The sequence below is a fragment of the Capsicum annuum genome, chromosome 2, assembly GCF_002878395.1.
Source record: "Capsicum annuum cultivar UCD-10X-F1 chromosome 2, UCD10Xv1.1, whole genome shotgun sequence".
In the NCBI taxonomy this organism is placed as follows: domain Eukaryota; kingdom Viridiplantae; phylum Streptophyta; class Magnoliopsida; order Solanales; family Solanaceae; genus Capsicum; species Capsicum annuum.
In genome coordinates this window covers 109,187,568-109,211,082 of record NC_061112.1, presented here as the reverse complement: position 1 = coordinate 109,211,082, position 23,515 = coordinate 109,187,568, and the positions used below count along the sequence as shown (strand labels likewise).

The 23,515-nt window shown below is 35.6% G+C and overlaps 1 protein-coding gene across 3 annotated transcripts; it reads left to right on the top strand.

The window, feature by feature from the left end:
• Positions 1-1,928: 1,928 nt before the first annotated feature.
• Positions 1,929-16,578, top strand: LOC107858927 (pyrroline-5-carboxylate reductase). 3 transcript variants are annotated; one of them, XM_016703733.2, is made up of 8 exons: positions 1,929-2,545; positions 2,705-2,944; positions 4,194-4,242; positions 5,177-5,268; positions 5,522-5,594; positions 15,026-15,146; positions 15,355-15,460; positions 16,087-16,578. In XM_016703733.2, the coding sequence occupies exons 2-8, from the start codon at positions 2,744-2,746 to the stop codon at positions 16,273-16,275; spliced, it is 831 nt and encodes a 276-aa protein (XP_016559219.1). In that variant the 5' UTR covers positions 1,929-2,545; positions 2,705-2,743; the 3' UTR covers positions 16,276-16,578. The 3 variants fall into 3 exon arrangements, with proteins under 3 accessions (XP_016559219.1, XP_047262553.1, XP_047262554.1); XM_047406597.1 differs by lacking the exons at positions 1,929-2,545; positions 2,705-2,944 and adding an exon at positions 3,461-3,478; XM_047406598.1 differs by lacking the exons at positions 1,929-2,545; positions 2,705-2,944 and adding an exon at positions 3,839-3,857.
• Positions 16,579-23,515: the final 6,937 nt, after the last annotated feature.

The window sequence follows — 23,515 nt, the reverse complement described above, 5'->3', positions numbered from 1 at the left end:
CAGTGAAAATAAAAAGACATACACAAAAGTACAATAAACAAAAAGGCTAAAATTTAAATTCCAAAATATCTTTCACCTTAACATAATATATATAGTGAATAAAAAATTTGTCTCACTTGACTTATGTAAGTCTATTTATTACTTCAAAAAAAAAAATCGGTGATAAAATGCATGTTATATAGTTAAAATATAATTTACTTTCTAAAGTACTATGTTCCTATTTTAAAAGTAGTAATTATTCTTTTAAGTTTCCAATTCTTTCTAAAAGCTTTACTGAATCAATAATAAACGAATCAAATTTCATAACAAAGCTATAAAGGAAAAGTTCATGAGAAATGGTAATATTGATAGATTCAAAATAAATAAGAAGAAAAATTCATTGGAAAAAAATTTCCTACTCCATCACACCTTTTCAATTCTCTGATTTATATTTAATCGTCTATAAAGCTCATGAAATACATTCTAATATTATGGATAAGCATACTTTTTTACTTAAAATGAATTTAATTTTTAGAACTAAAAATTAACTACTCAAACACAATTTACTCTTTTTATAGAAACTAAATTCTGAATCTTTAAATATGATTAAATTAAGTATATTTGTCATATATTTTGTGTTTGATAGAGATATGCAATATAAGTGAAGTATAGTCGAAGTAATACAAAAATGAACATTCAAAGTGATCACACATAAGAACAACTAATATTATCTCTTAACGCTTATACTCATATACTCAAATTTATAAGGACTTCACTCAAAAATGCTTATAGAAGAAAAATATAATCAAGAGAATAACCTTTAGTGAGTTTTCATATTTTTTTCTGGGATATTATTGCGGAGAACTTTTTGGACTTGAAATTGTTACAATTTCTGAATTCAACTTAATTTTTGAAATTCGAAAACTCTAAAAAAGCCATCTTTCAAATACAATTTCAATTTTCAAATGTCATTTTGATCAACTTAAAAGCAAAGAATACTTTTTTTTTTTTTCAAATGTCACAATTCATATGTTCAAACGTCCACTAAAAGTATTACATAAACTCCGTCCAAATATATGGTTATAAATTAGACGAAAATAATTAACAAAACACTTGAGCTATAGAATTTTACCTATTTTTCTCGAATCATGAGCTCTTTGCTTAGCCCCAATGACAAAAGAAAAGATAACTCGTGAAAGAATCAAATAACTGCAAAAATAAATATCAAATAAATTTATTACACATTACACAAATAATAATCGTAAACACATACATTACACTTAACAAATACAAGCTGAAAGATTTAATATACCAATGAAAAGATTTTAATATAGCAAAAAGCTAAATACACAATGTCCATAGGCCTTCAACCAATTTATACTTTCATGACTGAAATTGTGTAATAAAGGAATAGTTAAGAGAGCAAATTGATGGATATTGAAACAACAAAAGCTTATGGAGTATTCCATTTATTAAAAAAAATAAAATGCATACATATTCGGGAAATGAGAAGGCAAGATTGCAGTGCAAAAAAGTGGTGGCTTTCCACTTTTTCATTCATGTTTTACAGTAATTAATATCAATATAATAACTTACATATACACAATAGTGGATTTTCAATTCTTCATTCATATACCCAATAATTGATATTAAAATGAAACTTATATACAATTAATTAATATGGCTATTAAGAAAATTAATGCCAACTTAATAAATACGATAGAATTCAACTGCAATAAGTAATTTAATGTTTGCATTAACTTACAAAAAAATGAGATAAAAACCCCAAAAAATGACAACAAAGATAAATACTAATGATGATCATAGAGAGCGTCACGTCAATGTGGTTGTAACTCTTTTTTATATTATATATAGATTCGCATATCAACCCCTTATGTTATTAAAGAAATATTCAAATATACAATCTTAAAAAATTAAAAATACTGTAAGTATATACGACATAACGTTGTTAGGGATCATTTGATCACTCCATGGGATATCTAATGGGATGATTTTATCCCTCCTTCCCCGTATGATAATAGTCCACTATTTTATAATTTTCGTTCCAAATTTTTTAATTTAATTTTTTATTTTACTTGTCTTTTTTTATTAATCAAGAAGAGATAGTTTTTTTTTCTTCATATTTTATCTTTTACATTAATTACTTTTTCTTCAAATTAAAATATCAATATTATTTACTAAGGGTATTATGATAAACTAGATATATTATTAATTATTTTTTTTTAACAATTTGCCATCTCATTTGAGACAGAGGGAGTAGAAATAATGAGATAAATAATCTTAAAATTAAGTAATATTTTATATCAAACATCGAATAAAATCAATTTCAAACTTTATTTAGAAATTATTTTTCTTATCGATTCTGCCAAACGCCCCTTCAGCATATATACCTTAAATTCTGTTTAAAATGTTAGCGAATATATAGACGTAAAACTGCAAATTAGTGGGGATTTATAAGACCTAAATAATCGCTTAGCAAAAGTAATTTAGTAGTTTAATTTAAAGAGGAAGAAGAGTGCTGCATTAAATCATTCCCTGAGCTCAGGTTCGTCACCTCGACTTAAAATCTCTTAAGTCTGGGTTTCAATTGCATCATCTTATTACTTTTAGCTATTGTAGATTTGGGAAAATCTGCTTTGCATTCCAGGTGTTCGATGAAATGCTTCTATGAATTTCTGACTCTTGTTTTCCCTCTTTTTTTCAGAAAAAAAACGTAACATTTTTACTGTTTCATATTTTCGAAATGGCGAATGTTTGTCCGATTCCAAGCGATTCATACAAAGTGGGGTTTATAGGAGCTGGTAAAATGGCTGAAAGCATAGCTAGAGGTGTGGTTAAATCCGGAATATTGCCTGCTTCACGTATTCGAACAGCCCACTCTGGATCAGCTCGTCGTACTGCTTTTGAGTCTATTGGGGTTACTGTTTTTGATAATAATACTCAGGTGGGTACCCCTTATTCATTCTCAATCTTAAATTGAATGAACTTATACTCAGGTGGGATGTTTTTGTTTTCTTGGTGATCATATATATTAATATATTTAACATAGTTATTTTACCTTACCTTATTAAAATGATGTTTACATTTTGTTTTGAAATTATTTTGGAGACAAGGCAATTAATGTTAAAGGGTAAAATAGGAAAAATAAGTTTTTTCTTGATATGTCAAAAATGACAAGTAAAAGGAGAAATACAATTAGGAAATTAATGACAAGTAAAAGCTACCGGAGGGAGTATATGTTTGTATGGAAGCTTCTTAGTAAGTTTTTGGTGTGCCCGTATAGCTCCTTTAAAGAAAATTGAGTGACATCTGTAGACAACCATATTATTGAGTGACATCTGTAGAGAACCATATTATTGAGTAGGTTTCTCTATTTGGTAATAAGAAAAAAAAACAAACTTTATAGTAAGACTTTTAATTCATTTTATTAGGATTTCGACTCCTCATTTCTTAGGTGATAAAAAGAAATCCTAAATTGGTAGGACAATCTTGATTTGCATTTGATTATATATTTTTTTCTTCCCAAATTGATTAGATCATATGGCAGGACAATCCTAAATGCTTCAAGTTGTTGATGTTTTCAAGCTCTTCCTGTACTCTATTAATAGGATGGCCAAAGTTATTAATTTTGATAAGTTAGAACATGGGTAAAAGAAACATTTATTGCTGGGACAAACTGACTTATGTATCTCTCGGAGTAATGCAAGACAAGTGACCTTGAATACGTCAGGAGAGATATTTTTTGGGACAAAATAATTACTATAATACAAAGCAGAGTTCTTAGATTCAGTTTGACCTCAGAAATTTTGTTCAGTAAAGGGACTAACCATTTAAGACCTGTATTTAGTAATTGCTATGTCAGTAACACTTCATGGTCATCTCATCATAGGAGTATCAAAATTTATACTCTCTTGTTTTTGTATTCACATAGATTCATACCGGACATTTTTCGTTTGTTTTTTGTTTTTCTTTTCCTAGGGATTTTTCTTACATTAAAACACTAAATGGAGTGTATATTCTTGGTTTTCTCTAAGAACTAAGTATCATTTCTTTATTTTTTTGTTCTTTTTGGTAAAACGAAATATCTGAGATCTAGTGACTAACTCTAATTTTTTCATTTTATCTTTCTTATAACCTTTGATTGGTTCCTTGAAGATTCTTAGTTCAAATGTTTCTTGTTTTTGTCAGAGCAGGTGGCTGAAGATAGTGATGTAATTATATTCTCTGTGAAGCCTCAAGTGGGTATGGTTCAAGTCTTTTGCTTTCTCTCTTTTTGTTTCCTGTTTTTTTTTTGGTTAAAAAATGGAGCTTTCTTATGTTTTCCCTCTCAACAATTGCAGGAGAATTTAAAATCCATTTTTCCACAATAATTTTGTTTCTGTTTTGATAGTCGTAAAGTTATTATTTTATGAAAAAGTACAGCTCAATAAGTGAAAGATAATATTTCCTCAATTAGATGTCTGAACGAAGCAACCATAAGATGAAGTTGTAAACAACCTATTGTAAAAAAGGATAATTGGATTGGATGCATAAGAAAAATGATCTTTGCATAAGTGATGCAACATTTGATTCTAGATAGAGGATGAGATGGGAAAGATCACTTGAGATGATTTGACGATGTCTTACTTGAACTTTAAAATGCAACAATTATTAGGTGCAACATTGTCGTCATTGGAGATGCTATTATGGATAAGATAGACCTAAAAATCACATGGAGGGAATTGTCTTAAAGGACACAATATCTCAAAGTCGATACAGATTTGGCTAAAAGTAAAAACACAATCGAAGCAATGCATTCATATTGGCGATACTAATTAGTAGGGTTAAAGTTTTGTAGTTATTGTAGTTACACTAGGTCAGTAGGAATAAGTGTGAGATTTAGAGAATTTAGGGTCCTTGATCATTTAGATGAATACTATTCTTTCTCTTTTCCGCTTATTAAAAAATAAAATAGCACTTATAAAAAAAAGGGCTTGAATAGAAGTGTATATAGAGGATTCATACCACCAACCTTACTATTTTGATATTGAGGCAGCACAATAAATATAGTGATTGACATTCTTTTGTTTTGCTTTCTCTTGTGGAAATTTATGGTAAAGACACTGCAATTGCCAGATTTATTGGATGTTTCGAAAATTGGTGGTGATTCTGCTGTTCTTATCACTTTTTTATGCAGTGAAAAATGTGGTGTCACAGTTAAGGCCAATCCTTTCAGAGAAGCAGCTTTTGGTGTCAGTTGCTGCTGGTGTTAAGTTAAATGATCTGCAGGTTTGTGTGCAAATGGTGTAGGATATGCATGTAAATTCCTCAACAAGCAAAAACACAGAAACAAGCTTTTATTTATATGCAATAGTTTCAAAGAGCTGGCTTTGACTCATAAAAAACTTTTTGACTTGGTGACCAAATTTTTCTTCAATTTTCTCTCAGTTCAATCTAATTTCTTCCCCTTGTTGCTTCAATTTATATATATATTTTTTACCCATTTTACTGAAGCATATTCTATTTTTCTCCTCTTCTCAAGGAATGGGCAGGTCAAGACCGATTTATTAGGGTGATGCCAAACACTCCCTCTGCTGTTGGTGAAGCTGCCACAGGTAAATGAGAAATAAGTACTGATATTTTCTGTCAAATATAATATTCCCGAGTGAAGTCCTTTCCCTGTACCTTAATATCTGGTTTTATCTAAAGGATTTAACTTCAGACGTAGATCTTCCAAATGTGTTTTGTTTATGTTGCATTGATTTGGCTATGAGTAAGAATCCTATAGAGGTGAATAAGTTTCCGTTACTGGTACATGCAGTTTTCTTTTTGTGGAATCTGCAGTGACACACGCCCATGTCATACATACCCGTTCTACATGGAATTATCTATGTATCATGGTTTGTTGTTGAGAATTTGTTTGGAGTCTGACGATTACATAAACAATTGAGATGTAAGTAAACTGAATTCAGATGCAATTATCTATTCTTACAATATCCATATCCAGATTTTGGGTCAAATTCTGTCCCATATGTATTGAAGTCATTCCATCTTCTTTGAAGTGGTTAATACAACAGGCCTCCTGCTGATTTTATCATCATTAGAGGTATTTGAAGGAGGGATTGACAAAATTTAGACAATTATATTTTCCAGTTTACCTGTGTAGTTCCAAGTCCTACTTCAAACTGCATTAAAAAAATTTGAGTTGTCAAAATAAGGTATTATGGTAGTGGACATGAACGCCTTCACATGTTGAATGCACCATCTTACCGAATATGACCTAGTTGGCTTAAGCTTATAAATGAATGCACAATCTTTTAATGGATTATTATGTTTGTGAGTTGGGTCTTGGAACATAGGAACTTTGCCGGGTAAGTCTATGGAGCTGGTGAAGATTCAGGGTTAGTATAGCGTGTGTCCAGGAAATTAAATGGGTAGGCACTAAGGCGAGAGATGCGGATGGATATAAGTTATGGTACTCGGGTAGCGTGAGATATAGAAATGGGGTAGGTATCTTAGTAGATGAACTTAGGGAGCAGGTGGTAGAAGTTAAGAGAGTTAGTGATAGGTTGATGTCTATTAAGTTGGTCATTGGAGGGTCTACGGTGAACTTTATTAGTGCCTACGCCCTGTAAGTAGGTTTGGACGAGGAGGTGAAGAAGGACTTTTGGGAGGTTTTAGATGAGGTGGTGAGGAGCATCCCGAGTGCGGAGAAGCTTTTCGTGGGAGGGGATTTCAATGGCATATTGGGTCTTTGTCGAGAGGTTATGATGATGTGCATGGCGGATTCGGTTTTGGGGAGCGGAATGAAGAGCTTCCCTTTTGAATTTTTCTAGGGCTTTTGGGTTGTGGATAGCGAATTTAAGCTTTCTGAAGAAGGAGGAACACCTTATTACGTTTCGTAGTTCAGTAACCAAGACTCAAACTTTTTGCTTCTTAGGAAAGGGGATAGAGCACTATGTAAAGACTGTAAAGTCATACCTAGCGAGAATCTTTTGACTTAGCATAAGTTGTTGGTGCTGAACTTGGTTATCAATAAGGGAAAAAAGAAGAGAAGTGTGGAGGCTCGGCCTGGGATGAATTGGGGTAGCTTGACTTTGGCTAGTGCTTTGGAAATGGAGGAGAAGTTGAAGAGTAGGGGGGCTTGGGAGAGTAGAGGGGGTATGGATAGTATGTGGGAGACGAATGGCAGTTGCATTAGGGAGATCGCGGTGTTGGGTGTCTCGAGAGGTCAACCTGGCAAGCATCGAGGAGACTGGTAGTGGAACGAAGAGGTTAAGAGAAAGGTGGAGTCTAAGAAGGTGGCTTATGCTTAGTTGGTTGAGAGCCAGGATGATGAGGAAAGACAGACGACTAAGGAGGAGTATAAGGTAGCTAGAAGAGAGGCTAAGATGGCGGTTACGGCGGCTAAGACAACAACTTTTGAGAGCTTGTATGCGGCTTTAGAGGGGGAAGACGGAGATAAGAAGTTGTATAGGCTTGCCAAGGCCAGGGAGCGGAGGGATCGAAACCTTGGCCAAGTGAAGTGCATCAAAGGAGAGGATGGTGCAGTGTTGGTTGAGGATGCCCTCATTAGGGAGAGGTGGCAGTCCTATTTTCATAAACTTTTGAACGACGAGGGGGACAAAAGTTTCGTGTTGGGGGACTTGGAGAAATCTGAGTAGTGTCGCGATTATGGTTATTGTAGGCATATCTAGGTTAAGGAGGTCAAGGGAGCTATTCGCAGGATGCGGCGGGGTAGGGCGACGGGGCCAGATGAGATTCCAGTGGATTTTTGGAAGAGCACTAGCGGGGCAAATTTGGAGCGGTTGACAAGGTTGTTTAACATTAATTTTTAGGGAGGCGAAGATGCCTGGAGCGTGGAGGTGGAGTACGATGATTCCAGTGTATAAGAACAAGGGAGACATCCAGAGTTGCAACAACTATTGAGGTATTAAGTTATTGAGTCATACTATGAAGGTTTGAGAAAGGGTGGTAGAGTTGAGGATGGGAAGGATCATGACGAACTCTGAGAATCAGTTTGGTTTCATGCCAGGTCGCTCGACCACCGAGGCCATTTGCCTTGTGAGGAGATTAGTGGAGCAGTTTCAGAAGAGGAAGAAGGACTTGCACATGGTGTTTATTGATCTTGAGAAGACATATGACAGAGTTCCCAGGGAGATTTTGTGGAGGTGCTTGGAGGCTAGAGGGGTGCCCGTGGCGTACACTAGGTTGATTCAGGATATGTATGATGGTGCGAAGACTCGTGTGAGGACGGTAGGTGGAGATTCAGAGAACTTCCCAGTTTTGATAGGGTTGCACCCAGGATCGACTCAACCCATGTTTATTTGCCTTGGTGATGGATATTTTGATGTGACATATTCAAGGGGAAGTGCCTTGGTGTATGTTATTTGCAGATGATGTGGTACTGATTGACGAGACTTGGGGTGGAGTTAATGATAAGTTGGAGATTTGGAGATAGACGCTTGAGTCTAAAGGATTTCGGTTAAGTAGAACCAAGACGGAGTACTTGGAGTGTAAGTTCAGTGATGTGTCAGGAGGCTAGAGTGGTTGTGAAGCTGGACTCTCAGGCCATTCAGAAGAGGGAGAGGTTCAAGTATCTGGGGTCAGGGCAATGGTGAGATTGACGAGGATGTCACGCATTGTATTGAGGTAGGGTGGTTGAAGGTAACTGCAGAGCATGTTGTGAGAGGTGACTAGCAGCGGAAGAACATAAATTCAACCTGCAATGGTGGTCTCCGGCAGTGGGATCTGTTTCAAGACATGGTAAATCAAGTCTGGGTTAGATTGATCAACCTCCCCCTTTAGTTATGGTTCGAAAAGGTGTTCAAGGAGATCGGAGATTTTTGTGGCCGCTGGATTCAAACTGAAGAAGAGACGGAGCTGAGAAACCACTTGAAATGGGCGAGAATAATGGTTTTGGGACGATGACGACGTCCCAAAAGTGGTGAAGGTGGAAAGTGAAAGTATAATCTGTGAAATCCAAATCTGGTGTGAAACTTCGGTGAGAACCAGCACCAGAGTTCTAGGAAGAGACAAAATAACGGACCAACGGGTAAAAGAAGGCACACAAGAGAAAACTATGAACCAACGGGCAACAAAAGACTTGTATAGTACAGAAGTAGGGTTTCGAGGTGTAGAAAGCATGATGGGGAACGTGGGGTCTTCAACAGATATGGAGATTTTCCCAAGATTGGAATACTCACGTGATTTATCACGTGGGGACAGCAAACAGTCAAAGACTTTTTTTTTAAATAAAGAGGCTACCCCTAACAAGAAGTTGGGCCCAGATCTGTTGGCCCAAAGTTTTTCTGATTAGAATATTTAGAGGGCATGCTACAATGAGCCTAGAACCGACCCATTGGAGGAGGAATTAAAAGCTAATGCTTTTACTTCAATTCTTGAATCACAACTTGCAAGTCATAAAGTCAGTCTTTGCGATAAAGACATGGATACAGAGAGTGAAGAAATTAGAGGAGTTCAACAAGCTGCAGTTGAGGAAGAAAATCAAATACTACTGATTGAAAATAGGGGAAAACAGGCATCAAATTCTCAGGTGAAAGAAAACATGCATATGCAGCCACAAAATCTCAACACAGTAGTGGGTTGGTGTGAATGTGGTAGATGAGAGGGATGTGGAATTTGATGCAACAATAAGGGTTCACCAAATTATAATCAGAATGGCTAAGGAATTTGGGTTGGTATTTCATGGATATGAGAAGGAAACACTGGAGCTTTTCATGAAAATTGATAGCAAGCGACATGGAGTTTCATCAACACAAGAACCTGGAACCCCAAAAGAGAAAGGAATCAAAGAACTGAAGAGCCTTGAGAGGGGGAGCTGTTTTGTGAGCAATGGAACAAGAAGTAAAGGGGGGTGTTTCATTAAGCAAGATCAATGAAAGTCAACATTATATCATGGAACGTTAGGGGGTTGAATCAACAATCAAAAAGAATGTTGATTAAAAATTTAATTCACATGTGGAAGACTGATGTTTTATGTTTTCAAGAATCAAAAGTCGAAGGGATATTAGTGCCATTATCAAAGAATTATGGCCTAATAGATGGGGCAAGTATGCACAATTGGAGGCCAGTGGAACTAGAGGGGGCATTATAATATTATGGGATAGCAGGGTATGGGAAGGGGAGATTAGTAGTTTGGGTTCATATTCCATAACATGCAAGTTCTTTGGCAAGACTCAAGAACTCAATTGGCATTTGTTCAGTGTATATGCTCCAAATAACACGACAGATAGGGAGGAGGTTTGGTGGGAATTAGCAGGTGCCAGAGGACTATTTATCGGGCCATGGGTGGTGTGTGGGGATTTTAATACTGTCAGATTTCCATCAGAGAAGAAGAATGCAAACAAAATCACTAAGGCAATGGATGACTTTTTTGAGTTTATTGAAGATATGGTTCTGATAGACTTGCCCCTATCAGATGAAAAATACATTTGTAGAAAGGGTGATAGGCGAGAAACAACTGCCTGGACAGATTCCTGGTTTCCATGGATTGGAATGAGGGCTTTAGAAACATTAAACAATCAACAATACACAGAATCACTTCTGATCATTTCCCTGTGATGTTGTGATGTGGTAATTGGGATCCCTATCAAATCTTATTTTAAGTTCGAAAACTGGTGGTTACAGGCTGAGGGCTTCAATGATAGGGTAAAAGGGTGGTGGGATTCATTTGTGCGTGAAGAGAGGCCTGATTTTGTTTTGGCTTATAAATTAAAAGCTTTGAAGGACAAACTTAAGGAGTGGAGCAAAATGCTACACGGAAACTTGATATTACAGAAGGCTAGTGTACTCAATCAACTTGCAGAATTAGAGAAGATTCATGATCAAAGGAGCTTAACCGAGGAAGAGTTGTATGCAAAAACATCCTTATCAGTTGCATTTGAGGATATCGCAAAACATGAGGAGGTGGCCTGGAGACAAAGATCTAGGGCTCTTTGGTTGAAACAAGGGGATAAAAACACAAAATTCTTCCATAGGACTGCAAGTTGATATTTGAAGGGGATATTGTGGACAATCCAGCTGATATTTCAAGAGAGATTGTTTTTTTTTACCAAAAGCTTTACACTGAGACGGAGAATTGGAGACCTCTACGTAATCGTGGTAACTGCCCTAGGATTACTCAAGAGGAAAATCAGTTGTTACAAAGCCCTTTCGGTGAACAAGAAATTTGGGAAAGTGTGAAGTCTTGTCCTGGAGACAAAGCTCCAAGACCTGATGGATTTTCCATGGCATTTTTTACTCAATGTTGGGAGGTGGTAAAAACAGAAGTGGTTGCAGCAGTACAAAACTTCTATGAACAAGGTGTTTTTGAAAAAAGCTTTAATGCCACTTTTGTGGCTCTGATTCCCAAGAAAGTGCCTGCAAAAGAGTTGAAAGATTTTAGACCTATTAGCTTAATAGGTAGTTTTTACAAGATTATTGCTAAAATACTAACCGAAGGACTCAAGAAAGTGATGAACAAATTGGTGGGTGCGCATTAGATGACCTTCATCAACGGTAGACAAATTATGGATGCAATTCTAATTGCAAATGAATGTGTGGATGCAAGATTTAAAAGCCAAGAACCTGGAATTGTGTGTAAACTTGACATTGAAAAGGCGTATGATCACTTAAACTGGAATTACTTACTGGAAACTTTGAGGCAGTTGGGATTTGGTGGTAGATGGGTCAGCTGGATTAGGTGTGCATCAGCACAGTAAAATTCTCAATATTGATCAATGGTTCACCAACATGATTTTTTCAATCTCAGAGGGGCTTAAGACAAGGAGATCTCTATCTCCTTTCCTTTTTATCATTGCAATGGAGGGTTTACATGACCTGTTGAAGACTGCTTAGACAAACAAATGGATATGGGGATTCAAGATGAAGTCGAGTACTGAGAGCGAGTTAGAGATTTCGCATCTACAATATACTGATGATACTGTTGTATCCTGCGACGCTGATTTTGAACAGGTGACAATATTGAGGGTAATCTTTATTTTGTTTTACATATTAATTGGACCAAAAGTTTTATTTCCAGTTAATAAGGTAAACCAGATTCAATCCCTGGCTGATATTCTAGGAGGCAAAATAAGAGAATTACCAACAACATATTTGGGGATGCCTTTGGGGGCCAAAAGTAAGTCAATAGGAATTTGGAATGGGGTCCTGGAGAAAAGTGAAAAGAAGCTAACAAGTTGGAAGAGCCAATATCTCTCAATGTGTGGTAGGCTAGTTTTGATCAATTCAGTCCTTAATGCTATATGCCTACATATATGATGTCATTATGTTCAATACCTGTGAATGTCTTGAGTAAGATAGATGTATTGAGAAGGAACTTCTTGTAGGAAAGACGCAGCGACAAAAAGAAGTATCACTTGGTTAAATAGAGATCCATCATCGTCAGCAAGAAAGAAGGGGGATTAGGCATTAAGAATCTGAAATCCAAAAATCAAAGTTTGATGTTGAAATGGTTGTGGAGATTTGCTAGTGATGAAGAATCATTATGGAATGAAGTGATTAAAGAAAAGTATGGCATGGAAGGTAAATGGACAACCAAGACTGTGGAGGGCCCTTATGGTGTTAGTCTGTGGAAGTTAATCAGGAATTTGTGGCCTAAACTCATGAACAAGGTAAGCTTTAAAGTTGGAAACGGCATGAAGACATCCTTTTGGGAGGATAAATGGCTAGGTCGAGGAATTCTGAAACAACTCTTTTCGAATCTTCATATTTTATCTCAACAACAACAAGCAACAATAGGGGAGGTATGGAGCAACAAGGGGTGGAATTTGATCTTTAGAAGATGCTTGAATGATTGGGAAATTAATAGGCTAACAGAGTTCTTCAACACTCTAGAGCTATTTACAGGGACTATAATTTCGGAGGATAGCATCAAGTGGCAAGGAAATAAGCAAGGAGAATTCTCCGTCAGATCAGCCTACAAAGAATTCAACCTGTTCAACAATCAGATTAGGTGTTGGCCCTGGAAGATGATATGGAAAGGCAAAATTCCTGATAAAGTATCTTGTTTTACTTGGTTATTAGCTAAAGGAAAAACACTCACCCAGGACAATCTGTGCAAGAGGGGTCATCATCTATGTTCCAAATTCTTTTTGTGTGGGGAGAAAGCTGAGACAATTAATCATCTATTTCTGCACTGTGAACTGACTGGACAATTATGGTGGATGTTCCTCAACTTTAGGGGGATTCTATGGACCATGCCAAGTAATATAGTTGATGTTCTAGCATGCTGGAACAAAGAAGGCAGTAATACAATCCAGAAAATGAGATGGAAGATTATTCCAGCGTGCATTTGGTGGATAGTTTGGGAAGAGAGAAACCAAAGATGTTTTGAAAACAAAGCCGACCATCTCCAGAAGATTAAGATGAAATGCTTAGGGTTGTTCTTTTTTTGGTGTAAAGCAATAGGTTTAGAATATCAAGAAACAATCTTTGATGTATTAGAATCCTTGTTAGATGACAGAGGATCAAATGCTCTATACTTTTGTAATCTGTAATTAAGGGGTGCTACACTGTTTATGTATAGTCTTATATATAAATATACAAATATGTTACCTTTCTAAAAAAAAAGAAGACGCCTCGAAGTTTAAAGGTAAGTTCTACAAAGTAGTAGTTCGGCCGGCTATGTTGTATGGAGCGGAGTGTTGGCCAGTTAAGAACTCCCACATCCAAAAGTTGAAGGTGGCGGAGATAAGAATATTGCGATGGACATGTGGACGTACCAGGAAAGATAGAGTGAGGAATGAGATTATTCGGGAGAATGTGAGAGTTGCCTCGGTGGAGGACAAGATGCGAGAAGTGAGGTTACGTTGGTTCGGGCATGTGATGAGGAGGGGCTCTAATGCTCCAGTGCGGAGGTGGAGGTGTGAGACACTGACAATGAATGGTTTTAGGCGGGGTAGAGATAGATCGAAGAGATATTGAAGGGAGGGTGATTAGGCATGATATGGAGCAGTTACAGCTTACGGAGGACATGACCCTTGATAGGAAGGTGTGGAAGACTCGGATTAGGGTAGAGGGTTAGGGGGTGGGAGTGTGTCGGTAATAGTAGGGGAGCGTTCTTTTGTGTCTGGAGTTTCTTGTTCATGGTTTTGTGGCTGTAGTATTATCTTGTGGTTAGCGGTGTTAGTTTATTTTGCCTACCGTACTAGTTTATATGCACTTATCTTTTGTGATTGTTATACTGTTATCGGTCCTAAGCCGAGGGTCTATCGGAAACAGCCTCTACTTCATCTAAGGTAGTGGTATGGTCTGCGTACACTCTACCCTCCCCAGACCCTACTATGTGGGAATGCACTGGGTATGTTGTTGTATAACTATAAGATGAGATGTCTAAAAATTGTCTCTTTTTCTTGGATGTATTCTTGTATTTCTTAAAGGCAAGATGTTAATTCAGGTTAATGTCAGAGTTGTACAATAAGATATGTAAGGCAACTCTATATCCGTATTTTTGGCATGAGATCTAACACTTGTGTTACAAATGTAAGCTTTCAATGTTCTTCTATAGTAAATGATACATAGTGGCAGTATATCATGTATCAAGACAAAAAACTTTACATGGATAACTAAGCGCAAGAGTATATTGTCCATTTGGTATGCACACACATACGTGGATGTGTGTGTGTATGCTTTTGTGTATAAGTGTGTGCATGTATATGCATGCCAGTGTAAGTTTGTTATTAGTTTTTCTGTTTTTTTTTTTTATATATATATATGCTAATTATACAATGCATTTTCAACATACACAGTATATCGAAACATATGTATGCTGTGATTTGCATACTGTTTGTGCTTTCTGTAAATGGGAACTTATGTATATTCACACAGCTGTAGTACAGAGTAATTTTACATGTTTGTGACATGAATGTCTCTCGTGGTCGACCTTTCACCTTGAAGATTTGTCTAATTTAGGTTACGTAGACACTAGAAATTTTAATTTTCTGGTTGTTCTAATATAACTAAGTCTGATTTGTTATCAGTTATTGCTATTTATGTGTCCTTCTAATTAAGTGTCTTCATGTAGTCTTTACTTTGGCGGGAAAGGCAACAGCAGAAGATGGAGAATTAATTTCCCAGTTATTCGGAGCTATTGGTAAGGTGTGGAAAGCTGATGAGAAGCTGTTTGATGCAATTACAGGCTTAAGGCATGTTCCTTCTTTAATGTTTCTGAAACTAGACTTATTATCGCTTAATTTGATGCCAATTTCTGCACCTGTGACTAGCTGTTTGTTGAGCCCGCTTGGGGATCTTAGTTCTTCCGAACTGCTTTTGCATAGACAAGCAGAGTTCTTGCAAAGTTGGAATCCAGTACCATTATTAACAAACGCCTATTCTTTCTCCTTGAAATGTCAGTGGTAGTGGACCAGCCTATGTTTTTCTAGCTATAGAGGCATTGGCTGATGGAGGGGTGGCTGCTGGTCTACCTAGGGAGCTTGCACTTGGACTAGCCTCTCAAACTGTAAGTTAACAGTTAGCCATCAATTTAGTCATACTCTATCATGCTATATGTTAGTATGGTTATGTTCTTTGAAGCAGTGAAATTGTTCTTTAGCACTCTCTGATTCAGTTTGAGATCCATTTAGATGTCAAGGTTCATTTGTTCCATAAGAGGCAACGTGGTTGTTCGCGAAGACTCTGGTTTATTACCATGATCTGCATTTTTTAGGCTATAGTATATATGTTATTTAACTTACCCTGCACCTTCTTAGATATACAAGTACAATCTTTTTCTTAAGAAATGCACTTTCTTGAATCATCTTTCTACTTGCAAGTTGCATCAATAATGTCCTTGTCAATGCCTCAAAAAGCAATTGTTTATATTGTGGCTTATTTTAGCTAACTAACATAATTTGGATCATCTTTTGAGTGCCTTCTGCTTCGTTATTGATAAGGGAAAGTCATCTTTTCAACTTTTCTACTTTGAGCTTTTCTTCTTCTCCGTGAAAGATTTACTTGATCTAAAATTTAAATGACTTGCACATTAGCGGTGCAGTGTTTAGAGACTTCCTTTTCTTCTTAAAGAGATTAACACACATGCCGTCAAACATACTGCTGGTCAAGTGGCGGACTGATTCTCTGTTGCAGGTGCTAGGAGCAGCATCAATGGTTTCTGGTATGGGCAAGCATCCTGGTCAACTTAAAGATGATGTTGCATCACCTGGTGGTACAACCATTGCTGGAATTCATGAGTTGGAGAAGTCTGGATTTCGAGGTATCTTGATGAATGCAGTTGTTGCTGCAGCTAAACGAAGTCGAGAGCTTTCGCAGAATTAATCTAATTAGATCTTAGGGTCATGGTGAACCAGCCGGAAGCTGCTATATATGTCAAGCAGAGTTTTGAAGTGCCAGATTATAAAGTGAAAAGATACAGAGGTTTTCTTGAGCAGAATAACGCACTGTATCTTTTTAATCTTTTGGACCAACATGCCTGCATTTAGTAAAGAGGACGTGGCACAATCACTATAAATAAGCATTATTTATGGTTATTAGCAGACTATATATTTTCTGCTACTAGCTTGTTATATATGAACATCAATCATTAATAATTATTTCAGAGCAGAAGAAAATTCGAGAAAAGGTTCATATTCATCCATTTTTAGTTCAGAAGAAAACTCGAGAAAAACTTATGATATAAAGTGATCATTATATTGTAGCTGCAAAATACATTATCTAGGTGTGTCTCAACTAATTAATGGGTAAAATTTAATTACAGTAAACACCTCCATAATTAATATCATTCTACTCTTAGATACACCAATAATTGTATTTCTAATTAATCGAACACTTAATATCTCTATGCGAACGAAATCCTTTACTTCACATACACTATTAGTTAATATGTGAACAAACTTTCCTTGTCATCATTCCATGCTCTTCTTTTATACATATATCAAATTGTTGCACTTTGTGTAACAGTCTAGTAAATTCAAATATGGTCTTAATATGTAGCAAATTTCGTTTGTTATTGTATCTTCTTAATTGAAGTATATTGGATGATAGATCTTGTTCAAACTAAACTTTCATTAGTTATTGCTCTCCGGATCCTTGAAGAAGTTGAAAAAGTTCAAGTCACTTTGTATGTTCGACGTGCATGCTCTAACCATGATTCACAAGATAGGCTTTAATTAATTAACATCATAGGATTGAACATTATTCTGCCAAGGATATGGTGAGAGTGAGATGGATGGCTAGGAACCCTTTAATTTTAATTAAAAGTCTCGAATTTGAACTTTGGAGATGAAGTTTTTGATAGGGAATACGTGTTTCTCGTTAGATGGTTCTACACAACATAAATCCAAATAGTCGAACTACTGATTGGCACTAGAAACAGAATGGTTTAAAAACAAGTTAACAGTCAAAAACACAAGTTAACAGTCAAAAACACATATGAAATACATAGCAACTATCAGTTGTTTTCTTTTCTTGCTTGAACTATATCACCGTTTATGTATTAAAACACACCTTAAAGCTGATAAAAACTAGTGATATATAGTTCAGGTAAAAAAAAGAAAACAAATTACCATTGGAGTGTGAAATTCGCAAAAAAAACTAATATTAATAATGATAATTCAAATATGTTTTTCACCGTTTTATCTCATTGAAAAAAAAGGATAACATCAAACCTTAACCTTGTAATAGCAAGAATAAAGACCAATACATGATGGAGTCAAGAAGAAGATAAAAAAGGTGATTATATATTCACTTTATTAATATCAATACATGCAAAGAAAACTACATAATTTGGACTTGTAACCCCATATGAAAACGTACGGCTGTTTTATTTTAATAATAATATATACTCCAAATATATAATGAAACTCCATTTATCATGAGAACATGAAATGGAGTAACCACTAGTGATCATAAAATATGCCATACGTTCAGTTAACAGGAGCTAATACTGCATCATCACCATGGATATTGTTGGGGGCTGGAGCTAATACTTCATAGCCATCATCATCAGATAATACAGAAGAAATTTGATGAATATTGATGGGAGAAAGAGGCAAAGAATCTTGATCAAGTTGTATAATATTAATAATAGGGGATTCAGTTGGAGGAATTTCTGGTGAATAAAGCAGTCGTCGACCTTCTGAAAAATCGAATGAGTTTGATGCAAAGAGGATCAAACTTAGCAGATAAATGCATTTAGCTAAAGACATATTTTTTCTATACTTGATTAAATAAAGGAAAAGTGTTTATGTTATGTTATTGTTTCTTCTTTTCTAATCTTCTTATATAGGAATCAGTATTGGTACGTAGGAAAATTAGGTATGTATTCATCAATGAAAAAAATAAAAAATAAAAATAAATCATGTGTATATTTTGAATTATGTAGGTTCTAAATAATATGTGAATTTAAGTTTAAACATAGGATTAAATCTTCCAATTAATGGAAGCGAAAAATATTATTACAAGGCTTAATTAACTCTCCTACTTCGAACCACTTTATTCTTTGGAAAATGGAAGGATCGTACTTAATTTTGACAAAAGATATTAGTAGTACTTCCTCCGTTTCGTTTTAGTTGGCCCTTTTTTTAAAAATATTTGTTTTAATTTAGTTGTCCATTTGATGAAGAATTTTATTTTGTTTTTTCAATACCACCCTTCACATTAAATGACTAAACAAGGTGTATTTACTCAAATTTGTATTTTCAAAGTATAATTAATAAGACTAATTTGATAAAATAAATCTCTAATTAATATTTTCTTAATGAGTGTGTCAAGTCAATAAGGACCAACTAATATGAAACGAAGGAAGTGGTTGTTTGTAGATTCCAGAGATTTTAGCTAATCATTTTCGCTTATAACAAATTAATTAAGCTTATATTAACGTATATAGTGCTAAACCTACAACGTATGAGGGTATGGAGATTCATTTCGTGGAAGAATTAAAATCTCCTGACCACTTACAAAATGAATTGAAGAAAATGATTTTTTGAGATTTCTTATGTGCAAAAATAAATTTCTCTTCTAAAAAGACCATAAAATTAAAAAAAATAAAAATTAAAGATTGTAAGTGGCCCAAATCCATTCTCCTGCTGATTCATATATAAGATGAGATATTTCAAAATTAAATTTGTGATTAAATTTATATTTAGTTTGATTGAAAATATATATAATTAATATTTTGAGAATAAGTTTTATCTTAAACTTAATATTATTTTATTTCACACATTAGAAGTATTAAGATAAATTAATTCCTAAACTTTAATTTCGAACTAACTCAATCCGCGAATGAAACGTGGAGTACTATTCTATGGTAAGGTGAGAGCTACATAGAGCTCTCCTTAATCTATTGGCTACACTACAATTATTTCCTCTCTAAGCTGTTATTCTTTGAATTTTCATGATCCTAATTAAACTTGTTCAGATCTCCACCAAAAGAAAAAAAAATGAAGGAAAACTTGCCTAACTTGGTGAACTTGGACTTGTCTTTTTCATGTTTCTCCCTAAATTTCATTTTATCTAGCACTATCTAATTATAGCACAATCCAAGATGGGAGACGTACAACCCATGGCATAGCCTTAAGTGGGTGTTGCATGCCCTATCACATAGTTTGGATAGTGTCTCATTTAAGCACTCATAACTTTTGACTCTGGAATTGAACTGACAAACAATAGATGGCATTGGAAAGATGATTAGATGGGATTTAATTTGATATATAGTATGCCCTTTAACTTATCATAATCTATGAGTAATAGTCAATGAAAGGTGACCCAAGTTGAAATGTCCACTAAAACTTAATCGATAGAAATATTTTCAACTTGTCTTAGAGGTAGGGGATTTTTGTGACCTCAATTTATATTCAAAGGTACTACCACACTATAGGATTGATCACCATACATATATTACCATGGAATCATTTAGTTCGGGTTTATATGTGTAGGAACAATGTTTTAAATTTGAGCTCAGAGGTGCTGGGTGTTACACCTTACCAAACTAAACCAAAGGACCATAAACCAGGCCATAACCAAATACGTTTCAAAAAAAATTATTGATAATAAATCCATAAAATAAAATACGATGGAAGAGTAAGAAATTAGGTCCAATAAAGATAGCCCACTAGTTTATGCCAATGCTAATGCCGGCACCATTATCGATCCCGCCCATACCAACCCCCAGACGTACCACAAAGCATTTATCCAAAAGAGTAAAAATATCTAGTTAGGATATGACCCCAACCATGGCCAAAACCAATATCCAAAATAAAGTCAAAGTATCTAAGAGTATCCATAACATGAAATGGAGCCTTTTGGAAAGATGGAAGCTCACCACTTCAATCCAAATCTATCCCCGAGTCAATCACTATGTAGGAGGAGTCGAACGGTCGGTTTTTGCATAGCGAAGGTATATAGCTGCCAATAGACGGGTTAGTGGATGAATGTTAGCATGTATCTCAGGATAAGGATAAAGAAATTCCATTTAAAATAATCAAGTAAAACCATACATAATGTATACAACCATATATATATATAAGTTCTAGGAAAGGTACCGAGTTTAATATACATTTAAAACCTTTACCTGGGTTATGTAGCTTTGCCGTCCTAAACTACCCACAGGCTATATGGGTTCAGCTCCCCCTGCTGAAAGGGCTCCAGTGCGTAAAGCCACACGATCAGTGAAATATCCCTGGGATGACTAGTACATCCCCTAATAGTGTGACATCAGGCACACGATCCACTAAGACCAATACTCATATCAACAAATATGAGTTTCCAGTTTCGATCCCCCCAGGACCACTACCTTCTACAGCTTAGTTGTATATCCTGCCATTAATGCCCAATTTAAATCATGTCTAAACAACCCATTTTCTATTTATGACCAAGGCCATTTAATAGTGGTATCATCATGCCACCCATACTCACAAGCATTTATCCACAACCAAACCGTTTAGGTTTAGCGGACTTTCAAGTGCCTTCCAATTACCATATTAAATCAATTGGGGAATTCCATGTTTTCCAAAAGTATAGACAATTAGCCTTTAACCTTTCCAAAACTATTTAAACCATTTAAAGTTTCTATATATAAGCCCAAAAATACAAGAGTTCCATTTAAAATAGTCAATTCAATGCACATATCTTTATAAACATTTTACCAAACACACTAGGGTCATAATATAACCAAAACCAAAATCAATTACCAATAAACCATTCTCATCCAACCCAATTATCCAAAACCACCATTAATGCATATAAAAGCATAATTAAAACCATAGTAAACCATAAGCAAGCATTTAATATCAAAATCCCAAATCATATTTAAAAACCATAAATCATGCTATATTGAAACCATGAAAACATCCATAAAATCCATACCTTTTAAGAAGTAATAAAGAGGGAAGAGAAACATGACTTAAACCAATAAAGATGACTAAAAGAAATCATTAAAGAAAGCCCCAAAGTAGTTCCTTAGTTGAAACCCTAGCTCCAAAGTAGTCCCTTAGTTGAAACCCTAGCTCCCCTTTCCCTAAAGCTTTTGAGAGAGTTATGGAGTGTTTAAGGGTAATTTCTAAGTAGTAATGAATAGAATAACAGGGTAAATACTCTTCCAAGTTGGTTAGAAGCCGTGATACCTTATTAGGCTAAGTAGGAAAATATCCAAAATACCCCAACTTAAGTTGCACAAAAAACCTATCATAGGGATATGACTGACCCTCATGAGTCGTACCCTCAGATACGGTTGGTACCTGCCACTTGTATCCTGAGCCTCCACCCTTAGACCATTCACTGTCCAGTATACGACTCATCCAAATAAGTCGTAATCACAATATATGATTGTACCCCTCACCCGTAGCCCTGGTAGAGTGTAATACCAAGAGGATTGAACATTGTCTACCATATGAGTCCTAGGTAGGATTTGTACTCTGGCTCATGGCTCAAGTTAAGCCACTCATACTCAACCCAACCTAAGTGACCAAGACTAAGATTAAGTAAAAGAACTATTCAACACGTATCCACCTATACGACTCATACCCTCTAAGTCGTATCCATTCTAGTGACCCAAATTTATCCCAACAACCAATACAGGTCAGCATACGACATGACCATACCATTTGTACCCTAGCATATTGCTCGTATATATGATTAGTATTGGATCTAGATAATAGAATCCCAAGAAATTTTCTAAGGAACAAATCCTAGGATGCTTCAGTCTCCCCCACTAGGAATATTCATCTCCGAATGATGGACAAGGTAGAGGTATCCATACACAGAGTCATTCGCATTATCAAATATCTTTTAACCCATAACTAAGTTAGAAAACAAAGATGCAGGATGTATTCTAACCTTTAACTAAGTTAGAAAACTAAAGTATGATAAAGAATACATACCTTCCGCATAAATCACAGGAGCAGAAACTAAGATTGGATACTTAGACTTCATATCCTCTGCTTCACAAGTAGCCTCTTCCACCTTGTGGTATCGCCATAGAACCTTAACTGAAGCCACATACTTGGTTTGCAACCAACAAACCTGCCTATCTAAGATCTTTATCGGGACCTCTTTATAAGATAGAGAATCCAAGATACCAAACCCCTCTAAAGGAACAATTGAAGAAGGATCACCAATACACCTTATCAATATAGAAAAATGAAATACAGGATGAACCGAACCCGAGCTAGATGGCGGCTCTAACTCACAAGCAACATTTCTTGCTCTTTGTAAAATCTCATGAGGACTAATATACCAAGGCCTGCGCTTTCCTTTTTTTCAAAATTGCGCAACTCCCTTCATTGGATATATCTTGGGGAAAACCTTATCCCCAATCTCAAACTCCAAGTATCTATCCCTAACATCTGCATAGGACTTTTGGCAACTTTGGGTAGCCCTAAGACTATCCTGAATTACCTTCACCTTCTCCATTTATTGATACACCAAATCTAAACCAAATATATTCGCTTCCCCAAGCTCAAACCAACTAATAGGAGATTTACACCTTATACCATACAATGCATCAAAAAAGGCCATACCAATACTAGAATAATAGCTATTGTTGTAAGAAAACTCTACCCAAGGTAGATGATCAACCCAATTTCTACTATAGTGAATCACACAAGCCTGAAGTATATCCTCTAAAGTCTGAATAATTCTCTCCGCTTGTCCATTCAACTTCAGATGAAAAGAAGTACTGAGACTAACCTTAGTCCCTAATACTTTTTGGAAAAACTACCATAAGTGAGGCATAAACTGCATACCACAATAAAAAATAATCTAAATAGATACCCCATACAGCTTCACAATCTTCTGAAGATGCAACTTCATATAATCCTCCACCAAAAAGGTACTCTGCACTTGAAGAAAGTGAGCAGACTTAGTCATCCTATCCATGATGACCTAAACTGAATCAAATTAGTTTTGATACTGAGGAAGACCGGTAACAAAATCCATATTAATGAAAATTTATTTCTTGATACAGCCTGCCAAGCCTTATGCGGTCAACCTTAACTTGTTAGCACACCATGCACTTGGAAATAAAATCAACCATATCCCTCTTCATTAAGGAATACACGAC